The 13,592-nt window shown below is 46.4% G+C and overlaps 1 protein-coding gene across 6 annotated transcripts in view; it reads left to right on the top strand.

The window, feature by feature from the left end:
* The window catches only part of LOC109874410 (spectrin beta chain, non-erythrocytic 1-like), a 106,734-nt gene that overhangs the window by 37,752 nt on the left and 55,390 nt on the right, over nt 1-13,592 (top strand). For 2 of the 6 annotated variants that reach the window (XM_031808785.1, XM_031808786.1), the window contains exon 1: nt 536-1,268. The exons of 3 other annotated variants lie outside the window; for them this stretch is intronic. In XM_031808785.1, coding sequence (XP_031664645.1) covers nt 1,160-1,268 — 109 coding nt within the window. In that variant the 5' untranslated portion in view covers nt 536-1,159. Of the gene's footprint in view, nt 1-535; nt 1,269-13,592 lie in introns of those variants that run through there. One more of the 6 variants, XM_020466295.2, reaches the window with a different exon arrangement.

Raw genomic sequence — 13,592 nt, forward strand, 5'->3', positions numbered from 1 at the left:
ATTTTAGTAGCATTAAATCGTTGTTTGTGTTAAAAGACAAGTTGAAAATCATTGCTGAGAGGTTTTGATTAGGTGGGTCTCAGTGGACTGTGATTGCTCAGAGAAACCACACACGCGCACACACGTATACAAACGCATACATTCTCTCTCTCTCCCCTGCTCGGGCAGGAAAGAGATTGTTGCTGCTGCTGACAGTTTCTCAACTACTTCCTTCCTGTCTTAACACCTTATTTTAGTCCCATGCAGTGGAGCAGAAAGAGGACTAGAGAGATCAGATGTAAAACAGATATGGAGAGAATGAGAGAACAACAAGTATGGCTACTGTGATACACCTCACTGGTTGACCACACCTCCTACACTACCTACTTGGCATTTAAAAGGATTGGAATGATATACCTTCTGCCTCACCCTATTGTACATTGCAGAATGGTTTAATCCACCTCTCCACTCCTCCTGTCGCCCCTCCTCCACTGATCCAGCCCTCTGCCTGCTCTTCCCTCAGGCTCCTCCCTAAAACACACCTTATGCTAATGCCCCAGCTTTCAGAGAGCAGCAGGCTCTGTTTACACAGCCGTCCGACAGCAGCCGGTTCTCCTGCTGTGCTGAAAACAAGGTGTGTGTGAGGCTGAATGCGCTCAAAGTTAGGAGGAACCGCAGAGCCAGTGTGTGTTAGTGTGAATGTGAAGAGAACCTGTGCTGCCCTAAAGGTTTCTACTTTGCTGAGAGGAGTGTGGCACGGACTTCAGAACAGGAGGTGAAAAGAAGAGAACATTTTGTTCTTAGTAAATACAACTTCTCCACCCTTGCACATACTACTGCTTTTTCAGTAAAGAAGTGAGAGGGGGAAGAAAACAAAGGAGGAATCATTTTTTGAAAGTGGAAGACAGGATGGCGTGCTCTGCCTTTACACTCTGGTAGAGAAGAAGGACTGGGATTTGAGGAGGGAAAACTGTCCATAAAAAGCTTGTTTGGGATTTTACAGAATTTTCTTCAACTGAAACCTATAGATTATTGAGTAGAATCTACGGGTAGATAGCTACCTCCTGTCCTGGGGACAGCCCTGCTGGCCTTGTGCTATGCTGGAGAGCCCACTTGCCCAGACACACTGCAGAGCACCATACCTGAGGGGGTGATTTAGGCTGAGAGGGAGAGCTCCAACATGGAGCTGGACCACCAGAGAGCAAAGGAGCCCTGTCTCTCCCCGGCAGCGTTTGTTAACCAGGTGCAGTACTCCAACATCCTGGAGGGGAGGTTTAAACAGCTGCAAGGTAAGAGCCAACTGCTATACTAGGCTGGATTAACACCTATTCTGGAATCTCCTAAACCTGCTTGAATAAGAAATGAAAGAAAGATGTTAAGAGCTTTTTGGCTCCTGATGTATTATATATTATGTTGGGCTAGAGTGCAGAAAGTCCATCCAATATTCACCAGTTCAGAGAGATGGAGAGTGAAGAAATGTGTCCCCAATGTGTCTCCTTTATTCCTGGTGTCCGTGGTAACCACTGGCCCGCTCCTGGAGAGTGTCCCTGTTTTTGTGGGCTGTATTTCAGAGGGTAGTTCCAGGTTCCTGTCCCAGGTCCAGCGTCTTCAGGTCAGTTAGAGACACTGACTGGCTGGCCGACAGATCAGCTCCACCTGATCACCAGGCCACCTGGCCTTCCATATCCAATTACAGCCCTGGCCTCCGTCTGTGGCCTACGCCATCACCGTGACTATAGTAACGCAGGCACACAGTCAGATGAATACAAGTCAATAGCTGACTAACATCTAGCCTTGGAGGCTAAGGTTTTGCCATATTTTGTGGCAAAGGGAGATTTACCCATGCACTTGGTGATTCATTTAGGGCTTATCCCCTTATGCAAATATGGTAATCCCCTTTTTCAAGATGGCCATAATAGGGTTGAGGTGCTATAGCAGACTAGCAGTAAGGAACAGTGTAGTGTAGGTGTGTGTTGTTGTGTTTATTTTGTCTATCTGGGTTGTGTGTGACCAGGTGTGCCTGGTTCCTATGAGCTGCACTACTCCCTAGTCATGGGCCATTAGGCAGGTTTAGATTGGCAGATTTAGAGTGTTATGCAGTCAATCAATGAAGCAATCACTAAAGATCACAACATTGTGCCGGTTTTCTCTGCCTCCTCGTTGTCGTCTGGAATGGAGTGTGTTCAAAGAGTTGACTGGTGGGGCAAGTCAACACACACCCTATGTTTGACATTCTTTGTGTGCTCTAATGATATTTCACCTCCTGGATTGGGCAATCAGTCCAGTGTCACTAAAGGCTCAAACACATGGCACGGAATGTGGATCTCGCGTTCTTCTGCTGATCGCTCAGCGAACTGTGTTTTAGGGACCACCCGCTTTAGTCGTTATTGTTATTCATTCCTCGCCACTATTTTGTATTTTAATCTTCAACTCTACGTTGTTGGAAAAGCACCCATAAGTCAGCATTTCACTGTTAGTCTACAACTGTTGTTTACCAAGCATGTGACAAATAACATTTGATTGGATTTAGACGTCTGACATTTTTCACACGATTCTACATGGAAAATCTGTTCGCAAATTACGTTCAAGGTGCTAAGTACTCTCGGCCAGCAAACTCTATTGGTGTTTCTGAGCTCTAAGATAGAGTTTGGGATTGATTTACCCCTTTAAATTCCCAAGTTGTATAACCTCCTTGACTCCCCCTCCTCTCACCACAGTTCAGTCCTGTGTGTCCCGTCTGTGTGAGATCGCCCTCTTCTCACCACAGTTCAGTCCTGTGTGTCCCGTCTGTGTGAGATCCTCCTCTTCTCACCACAGTTCAGTCCTGTGTGGCTGTCTGTGTGAGATCCCCCCTCTTCTCACCACAGTTCAGTCCTGTGTGTCTGTCTGTGTGAGATCCCCCCCTCTTCTCACTACAGTTCAGTCCTGTGTGTCCCGTCTGTGTGAGATCCCCCTCTTCTCACCACAGTTCAGTCCTGTGTGTCTGTCTGTGTGAGATCCCCCTCTTCTCACCACAGTTCAGTCCTGTGTGTCTGTCTGTGTGAGATCCCCCTCTTCTCACCACAGTTCAGTCCTGTGTGTCTGTCTGTGTGAGATCCCCCTCTTCTCACCACAGTTCAGTCCTGTGTGTCTGTCTGTGTGAGATCCCCCCTCTTCTCACCACAGTTCAGTCCTGTGTGTCTGTCTGTGTGAGATCCCCCCTCTTCTCACCACAGTTCAGTCCTGTGTGTCTGTCTGTGTGAGATCAACCCCTCTTCTCACCACAGTTCAGTCCTGTGTGTCTGTCTGTGTGAGATCCCCCCTCTTCTCACCACAGTTCAGTCCTGTGTGTCTGTCTGTGTGAGATCCCCCCTCTTCTCACCACAGTTCAGTCCTGTGTGTCTGTCTGTGTGAGATCCCCCCTCTTCTCACCACAGTTCAGTCCTGTGTGTCTGTCTGTGTGAGATCTCCCCTCTTCTCACCACAGTTCAGTCCTGTGTGTCTGTCTGTGTGAGATCCCCCCTCTTCTCACCACAGTTCAGTCCTGTGTGTCTGTCTGTGTGAGATCCCCCTCTTCTCACCACAGTTCAGTCCAGTGTGTCTGTCTGTGTGAGATCCCCCCTCTTCTCACCACAGTTCAGTCCAGTGTTTCTGTCTGTGTGAGATCCCCCCCTCCCCTTTACTAGTCAGCATGATTTTTCTCCGTGATAAACCCCTGACTTGAGATCCTATCTGTCACTTCCCATGTATTCAAAAGAAAGTCAACGTGTGTGTGTGTGTGTGTGTGTGAGTGACACACCCATTCCATCTCCTGATAGGGGCTGATGTACCCAAGCGTAGCTGTAGTTACAGACAGGGGCTACATGATGGCTTAGGTGGAGATAAAATGGCTATGTAATGCATGGTAAGCAAAGCAGAACGATGACCGTTTCCAAATCATCTGCGGGACCAACAGATATTTTCATCCTAAAGTTGTCTGTCTGACCACCCGCTCCTTCCCGCAGCATGAAAAAAGCAGACCGCACTGCAATAATCTCTGTTGTGACCCGCTGGTCCTTCGGGCATCCCGCGGGAATGCAGCCCTCTACCCCCGATGACTTTCCTGACCGTCAAGAATGTGAAATATCATTTTCCCATTGGCAAAACATACTCAACATGGTAAACAATTAACCACCAACACTGGGTGAATGTGTAACGGTTGAAAGTACTGTTGATGAGTGTTAGTTGTTTCTTGGGAGAATGCTTCCCCGAGCACCACAGTACAGATCATATCAGCTGTGTGTTCATCATAATAAGATGAGCTAGGAGCCCTGGTTGTTTAACATGGTAAACAAAACCATCCGTAACCAGTCTGGTGACCTAGTGCCTCAACACACCTGCTACAGTAAGTGATACAATCATCACTTTAACCGACCCAATGTTGGTTTGATAAAGCGGTAAAGATATTGAGTGCCAAGGTGATAGGCATGGTGAATTTGGTTCGGTAGTGTGTCATGATTTAAAGGGTCACTATCCCTGGTGCCAGTCACCTCTGCCTCCACCGCTGTCTGAGTAAACACTGACGTGGGCTTCAGGAGGGACAGCTCAGTAGCCATTAGTAGTGTGGGTTTATTCAAACAGAAGGAAAGGACAGGAAGAGATACACTCATTTTTAGAGAGCAAGACACAGCTGTTGTGTTCGGGAGCTTGTCAAAGGATATATTATGGCCAATTTGGTACCAACGTTTTCAGGAATGTTTTAGTCCAGTGTCACTAAAGGCTCGCACACATCGCACCAAATGTGGATCTTGCGTTCGTCTGCCATTCGTACCTTCAACACGTACAACTATAGGGTGGAGCTGGTCTACCTGATTGAAACACACTTAGGACCATAAAACCATTGATTAAATCCTGCTGTTGACCAGATAAGAGGTCAGAGAATGTCAGTTTCTTCAACTGGGGATAAGGGTCATTCCAATAGTCATTACACACCTTGTGGAATTGATTTGAAAATAATGATCTTGCACTGTCACATCTTACATAAGGGTGAGGTTGGAGTGTGATCTATGTGATAACAGTGGAATGCTAGTTCCTGTAGGGTAGAATGTAATGGTTAAACTGATAGCATGGTCCATAGAGATATTTAACTAAGTGAAAAGAACTGTCAAACCAAGGGTCACAGCACAGGGGCTTTTTGAATCCTCTTCAGACTAGATTGGCTGTGTTAGCGTAATTGGAGTTGGTCGAGCAGAGAGAGGCCATCATTGTGGCTAACTTTGGTCTCAGGCAACCTGATGCACTGTAGTAGTGTAGGCTACTTATGTAGATACAGATTAAGTTCTTGTCACCTAATCGCGATTGTGCCCATTTGGAGCATTTAAGCCCTGTGGAGTCTACGTAAATGTTAAGGGATTATGAGACTTGGTCCGGTCTTCCTTCCTCAGGCCATTGGCACGCTTAGGCTCCATTTTCTCAGCATTTTGTTCCTTTACTTTATTTAAGAAGTGAATAGGCACTTAAGGAGATCCATGTCCCATTCTAGGGTCACATTACAGATGTAGTAGCAGGCTATCCATAGACTCTATAGTAACTCTAACCTCCTAGTGAAGGCAGCTCCAGCTAGAGGCCTCCAGCTCAGAATCACATTTCCAAGGTTAGGATATATCCTACATACACACGATACCTTATCGACAAGAATGCTTTTGTTGACACAGTTGTATTTTTATTTACTGTTTCCTACTTGAGAAAGTAGAAGAATAATGATGTTTTGGGGGGCTTGAGGGCATTTAGCTGCTCCCTGCCTGCTGGTTGATGCCCATTTTGTGTCCAGATGTTATTATGACTGAGAGATGCCTCTGCTCTGCCTTCAGCCTACAGGACTGGCCTTGGCCGCCCTCTGCCCCTTCTCTCCCTTACTAGCAGCCCCTTCTCTCCCTTACTAGCAGCCCCTTCTCTCCCCACTAGCAGCCCCTTCTCTCCCCACTAGCAGCCCCTTCTCTCCCCACTAGCAGCCCCTTCTCTCCCCACTAGCAGCCCCTCCTCTCCCCACTAGCAGCCCCTCCTCTCCCCACTAGCAGCCCCTCCTCTCCCCACTAGCAGCCCCTCCTCTCCCCACTAGCAGCCCCTCCTCTCCCCACTAGCAGCCCCTCCTCTCCCCACTAGCAGCCCCTCCTCTCCCCACTAGCAGCCCCTTCTCTCCCCACTAGCAGCCCCTTCTCTACCCACTATCAGGAGCAGCTGCACATAGCAGAGAGAGAGGCCTTGACCTGGGCAGGGTCCATAGCTCCACCTTCCCCAGTCACCATAAGCCTGGCCTACTAAGTCAAGAAAAGTTTAACCTCTCTTACTCTAAATTGCCGTCTCTGTTTCTCACATTCAGTGTTTTTATTGGGGTTTACGTGGACAGAGCTGGCACTAGATCAGGCGACACGCTCCATTTGTTTTTATGCCTGTGCCCACAAACTGTAAAGAAATCAAAATAACCGGCATCACACGTGGCTAGTCTGGTGGAGCAGCCCTACTCTCTGAAGTCTTCAGCAGTATGGGCGGTTATGTTATTGTAGAGGGGAGGAGGTGTGTTTTTGTGTCCTTCTGCATTTGTCCTTCAGCATGCTATCCTTTTGCAGACATATTTAGCCTGCTGTCATGCTATAATGTGAATTTCAGGAGAAGTCCTTGCCCTGGCGCTAGTATAGTGAATATGACAGTAGCACACTGTGCCTGTTCAGCCAGCCATCTTGCTGTACTGTCCTTGGCTAACCCACAGAGGACAGGTGAGCCGTGTCCAACAAAGATGTAGCACTGTACTATCGGGACTATAAAGGGTGGCTGAAGAAAAATGCCATCAGTTAAATTGATCCCTGTACCAATTCTAAGACTTTTGGGTATGTTACAACCACAGCCGTTGCCACATTAGTCTTGCTCAGAGACCCATTGTTTTGGTGGAGCCTGTGTGAGGAAACTGTGTGTGTGTTTCTCTGTGTGTGTATGTAGGAAGTGGTGTGTGTGGTTTAGGCTGCCTTTGATCTCAGATATCTGCTTGGGTAGTGACAGTTGAAGTGGTTAGTGCTGACATGAGGGTGTGGTGGATGCCTGTAATTCCCTCACTTCCTCTAGGTGGGTTTGTCTCCATTGATTTTTATACAACCCAGGTATCATACTTAGAGGGACCTGGTTGGATGCAACATTTCCTGTGATGCCTTTATTGCCTAAACTGGTCATGTGAACCAAACCGTTGCTCGACCTAACTGCATTTTCAAACGTGTTTTCCACTTCAGAGGACGTAACAAATGCTTTTTTTCCCTTTTCTTTTCCCTTCCCATGTTTACTTTCCATGTTTTTATAGGTGTATCATTATAATGACAAAAAAAAATCATTTGTTACGTCCTCTGTTATATAAGGTAGTGAGAGACAATAAAATTCCTCCCAGAACCTAGACACCTGTGTGTTGGTGACATCAGACATGACGGACTTCTATATGTGTATCTGTTTTATGTTTGATCATATCTTATCCTGTACGCTGTCTGTGTCTGTCTGTGTGTGTTTAATGAGTACCCTGGCTCTAGCCTCTAATCATAGGCTGCATGGCAGCAGCTGGAGGGAGCAGGCTGAAAAATGGATCCTTCAGCCCAGTTCAAGGTTCAATTACGGAGCTGGAGGATCAGCATCTGACTGCACTAATTCTGCTCTTCTGATGGGGGGGGTACCTACACACACACACACACACACACACACACAGGCATTTCGTGAAATATGTGACCAATACAATTTGATTTGATTTGACACTAATAAACAAATGATCATACAGTAGGTCTATCAGCACGCTGCATATTCCTCTGACACATACATACTTCTAGCCCAGCATCCATCACTTTTACACCCCATTTAAATTGACCAAGGATTACAAGTCAAGGCACCCTTTTTCCAGAACATTCACATGAATACAGAATAACAAGCAAACACAATCAGAAAGCTAAATGTCACTACACAGAACAGAATTACAATGAACAGAATTGAAATAATTTATTAGAATTCAAATGAATGCCGAATAAAGCCTCTAGTAAACAGGTGTCTTCAGTCTAACGTCATGATGTGGTCTTACCTGTCTCCATAAATAACAGCCAGATTCTTTCTCTCCAGGCACCAGAGAGGAATTTATAAGGCCAGGGTCAGCGAGGGCTGTCAGACTGGGGCTGGTGGCGAGGGCCTCCGTAGTGCCCTCGGGCCTTAGGCAGGATCCCCGTAGGATCCCCAGTTTGGAGTGTGTGACAGATGGCCGTAAAAGCTGACTGACTGATTGATGCTGGTAGTTTCCGTTTGACCAGAGGTGCTGGTACTGGTAAACAAGCAGGCAGCCCAGTAGTAGTAATACGAGGGAGGTAGGGCAGGGTTAGGCAACTAGATTCAACCACGGTCCAATTTCTGTCTGAGTGGAGGGAGGCCGGGAACTTATACAAATTTGTACCTGTCAAATTGACCACAAATGTACCCAACGAGATTGTATTTGAAAATAACAATAATTTCATACCTTGATTACATTGAGACACAATCACATATGTATCTCTCTTTATTTGTAGGAATACTTGGGAACAGATTTCCAGAATGAATTTTTCTAACCAAAATCACCGATCTTTAAAAACATATAATAATAATAATAAAAAACACTTGGGTGACAGTTTTGGCAGTAGGGATGCATTACTCTGAAGGAACACTGAAGGGTGATAGAGGGGGAGAGAGATGAGAGGAGAAGGAGATTAATGATTAGCAGAGAGACAATACCAGGCAGGCTGGCTAGATGCTTGTTTTGCTTATGTGTTCTGGGTAATGTTGTGAACCAATTCACTGGTCAGTGGTAGTAGGAAAACAGTACTAAGGAAACACGCACACAGGACGTGTTGAGTTATTTTTTTATATATTCTTTTAAATTATAATTTTTCTCCTTTTCTCCCCAATTTCGTGGTATCCAATTGTTAGTAGTTACTATCTTGAGTCATCGCTACAACTCCCGTATGGGCTCGGGAGAGACGAAGGTTGAAAGCCATGCGTCCTCCGAAACACCACCCAACCAAGCCGCACTGCTTCTTAACACAGCGCGCATCCAACCCGGGAGCCAGCCGCACCAATGTGTCGGAGGAAACACCGTGCACCTGGCGACCTGGTTAGCGTGCACTGCGCCCGGCCCGCCACAGGAGTCGCTAGTGCGCGATGAGACAAGGATATCCCTACCGGCCAAACCCTCCCTAACCCGGACGACACTAGGCCAATTGTGCGTCGCTCCACGGACCTCCCAGTCGCGGCCGGCTGCGACAGAGCCTGGACTCGAACCCAGAGTCTCTGGTGGCACAGACCACTGCGCCACCCGGGAGGTCCCGGACATTTTGAGTTCTAATCAATTGCTTCTAATACCAATTGTACCTAGATATTTATTGCACCTTAGTAATCTTACCCCTCCCTCAGTCCTAAGTCCATTGTGTGGACTGGTGAGAGGTGCCAGGCCTGGAGCACTGAGGGATGCCCTCCTGCTTGTTTAGATCAGTCAGCAGAGCCACCTGGCACAGGACTGGAGGGTTACAGCACCAACACCACTATATGTTCTGTTGCACATGCCACGGCATGACAGACGGGCTGGACAGAATACAACTGATAAGCCATGACAAGGAGCTGACTGTAGAATACTGTAGAAGCTGTAAGAAGTGGCAAAGATGTAAATGTTCAATTCGAGGCACTAGACTTTCTGACTGTTGGAGGGAATAAAACCCATCAATCATCTCTCTCTGCGTCTCTGGTAGACATAATGTACTCATCAGTACTGGCACATGGGTGAAGGACTGTTCTGACATATTGTGTTGGGCCACAGAGAGCGTGTTGTCTGTACAGCACATCAATAAGTTGGTTGTCAATATGGTGTAAAGAAGACCATTTCAAAATGACACCATTCGTCTTAGACCGTCACGAGAATAACAGACCCTAAAGGGCTCTAGACACTACGCGAACAGAGCGACGGAGCGTAGTTCTACGTATACTGATCAAAAATATAAACGCAACATGTAAAGTGTTGGTCCCATGTTTCATGAGCTAAAGTAAAAGATCCCGGAAATGTCCCATACACACACATAGCATATTTCTCAAATTTGTTTATACCCCTATTAGTCAGCATTTCTGCTTTGCCAAGATAATCCATCCACCTAACAGGTGTGGCATATCAAGAAGCTGATTAAACAGCATGAGCACCACAAGGTGCCCCTCAATAACAGGCCACTCTAAAATGTGCAGTTGCCACATAACACAATGCCACAGTTTGCAAATGGCATGCAGACTGCAGGAATGTCCATCAGAGCTGTTGCCACCTCCAATGGTAGTACGTCCAACCGCCCTCACAACCAAAGAACACGTGTAACCACACCAGAGCTGGACCTTCACATCCGGCTTCTTCACCTGCGGGATTGTCTCAGACCAGCCACCCAGACAGCTGATATAACTGTTGGTTTGCACAACCAAAGAAATACTGCACAAACTGTCAGAAACCATCTCAGGGAACCTCATCTGAGTGCTCATCGTCCTCATCTGGGTCTTGACCTGACTGCAGTTCGGCATCGTAACCGACTTCAGTGGGAAAATGATCACCTTGGATGGCCACTGGCACGCTGGAGAAGTGTGCTCTTCATGGATGAATCCCCGTTTCAACTGTACCGGGCAGATGGCAGACAGCGTGTATAGCATTGTGTGGGTGAGTGGTTTGCTGATGTCAACGTTGTGAACAGAGTGCCCCATGGCGGGGTTATGGTGTGGGCAGGCATAAGCTACGGACAACAAACACAATTGACATGTCACCCATTGACATGTCACCCATTGAGCATGTTTGGTATGCTATGGATTGACGTGTACCATCGCATTATTTCGGTTCCCGCCAATATCCAACAACTTCACACAGCCATTGAAGAGGAGTGGGACAACATTCAAAATGGCGTAGCAGTAGGATGTGTGTTTGTCTTTGTCTTATCCCGTGTAAATAGCCGGTCTTTTTCATATATATCTTAATCTCACTTTCTATCTACGAACTAAATACACTTTCCTGCAACCCGCCTCACCCAATGTGGTACGGATCTGCTATTTTTATTCCTTATAACTTGAACTTCCCTCAGGAGCGAGCAGGCCTTTCTAATCGACCTGGCCCGGATATCCTGGAAGGATATTGACCTCATTCCGTCAGTAGAGGATAACTGGTTATTCTTTAAAAGTGCTTTTCTCACCATCTTAAGTAAGCATTCCCCATTCAAAAAATTTTGAACTAAGAACAGATATAGCCTTTGGTTCACTCCAGACTTGACTGCCCTTGACCAGCACAAAAACACCCTGTGGCATACTGCATTAGCATCGAATAGCCCAGCTTTTCGGGGAAGTTAGGAACCAATATACACAGGCAGTTAGGAAAGCAAAGGCTAGCTTTTTCATCCTGTAGGATCCTGTAGCACAAACTCCAAAAAGTTCTGGGACACTGTAAAGTCCATGGAGAACTGTAAAGTCCTCCTCCAAGCTGGCCACTGCACTGAGGCTAGGAAACACTGTCACCACCGATAAATCTCTTTCTAAAATTATCCGCTGCAATTGTTGCAACCCCTATTACTAGCCTGTTCAACCTCTCTTTCGTATTGTCTGAGATCCCTAAAGATTGGAAAGCTGATGCGGTCATCCCCCTTCAAAGGGGGAGACACTCTAGACCCAAACTGTTACAGACCTATATCCATCCTGCCCTGCCTTTCTAAAGTCTTCGAAAGCCAAGTTAACAAACAGATCACAGACCATTTCAAATCCCACCGTACCTTCTCCACTATGCAATCTGGTTTCCGAGCTGGTCATGGGTGCACCTCAGCCATGCTCAAGGTCATAAACGATATCATAATCGCCATCGATAAAAGATAATACCGTGCAGCTGTCTTCATTGACCTGGCCAAGGCTTTCGACTCTGTCAATCACCGCATTCTTCAACTGTACCGGTTTCTCAAATGACTGCCCCGCCTGGTTCACCAACTACTTCTCCGATAGAGTTCAGTGTGTCAAGTCGGCGGGCCTGTTGTCCGGACCTCTGGTAGTCTCTATGGGGGTGACACAGGGTTCAATTCTCAGGCCGACTTTTCTCTGTATACATCAATGATGTCGCTCATGCTGCTGGTGATTCTCTGATGCACCTCTAAGTAAACGACACCATTCTGTATACTTCTGGCCCTTCTTTGGACACTGTGTTAACACACATCCAGACGAGCTTCAATGCTATACAACACTCCTTCCGTGGCCTCCAACTGCTCTTCAATGCAAGTAAAACTAAATGCATGCTCTTCAACCGATCGTTGCCCGCACCCACCCGCCCTTCTAGCATCACTACTCTGGATGGTTCTGACTTAGAATACGTGGACAACTACAAATACCTAGGTGTCTGGTTAGACTGTAAACTCTCCCTCCAGACTCACAATAAGCATCTCCAATCCAAAATTACATCTAGAATCGACTTCCTATTTCGCAACAAAGCAGTCTTCACTCATGCTGCCAAACACCCTCGTAAAACGGACTATCCTACCGATCCTTGACTTCGGCGATGTCATTTACAAAATAAATGGCTGGCCCTCGCTTCATATTCGTCGCCAAACCCACTGGCTCCAGGTCATCTATAAGTCTTTGCTAGGTGAAGCCCAGCCTTATCTCAGCTCACTGGTCACCATAGCAGCACCCACCCGTAGCACGCGCTCCAGGTATATTTCACTGGTCATCCCCAAAACCAACTCCTCCTTTGGCCGCCTTTCCTTCCAGTTTTCTGCTGCCAATGACTGGAACAAATTGCAAAAATCATTGAAGCTGCAGTCTTCTATCTCCCTCTCTAGCTTTAAGCATCAGCTGTCAGAGCAGCTTACTGATCATTGCACCTGTACACAGCCCATCTGTAAATAGCCCACCCAACTACCTCATTGTTCTTTTTCTTTTTTTTCTTCTCCTTTGCACCCCAGTATCTCTACTTGCACATTCATCTTCTGCACATCTATCACTCCAGTGTTTAATTGCTAAATTGTAATTATTTCGCCACTATGGCCTATTTATTGCCTTAACTCCCTAATCTTACTACATTTGCACACACTGTATATAGATTTTTCTATTGTGTTATTGACTGTACGTTTGTTTATCCCATGTGTAACTCTGTGTTGTTTGTGTCACACTGCTTTGTATCATCTTGGCCAGGTTGCAGTTGTAAATGAGAACCTGTTCTCATCTGGCCTATCTGGTTAAATAAAGGTGAAATAAAAAAAATTCTACAGGCCTCAAACAACAGCCTGATCAACTCTATGCGAAGGAGTTGTCGCGCTGCATGAGGAAAATGGTGGTCACACCAGATACTGACTGGTTTTCTGATCCATATCCTCTGTGACCAACAAATGCATATCTGTAATCCCAGTCATGTGAAATCCATAGACTAGGACCTAATGAATTTATTTAAATCGACTGATTGAACTGTAACAAAAAGCTTGGAAATTGTTGCATTTATATTTTTGTTCGGTGTGGTTCTATGTACTTTTGTGGCTCTGAATTTTTGGAACTGACCATATACGACGGCGTAGCAGGCTTTAAGGTTATGAAGATTCTAGAGATGAGTTAGTTACTAAAGCTGCTGT

Source organism: Oncorhynchus kisutch, linkage group LG29, assembly GCF_002021735.2.
Source record: "Oncorhynchus kisutch isolate 150728-3 linkage group LG29, Okis_V2, whole genome shotgun sequence".
Lineage (NCBI taxonomy): Eukaryota > Metazoa > Chordata > Actinopteri > Salmoniformes > Salmonidae > Oncorhynchus > Oncorhynchus kisutch.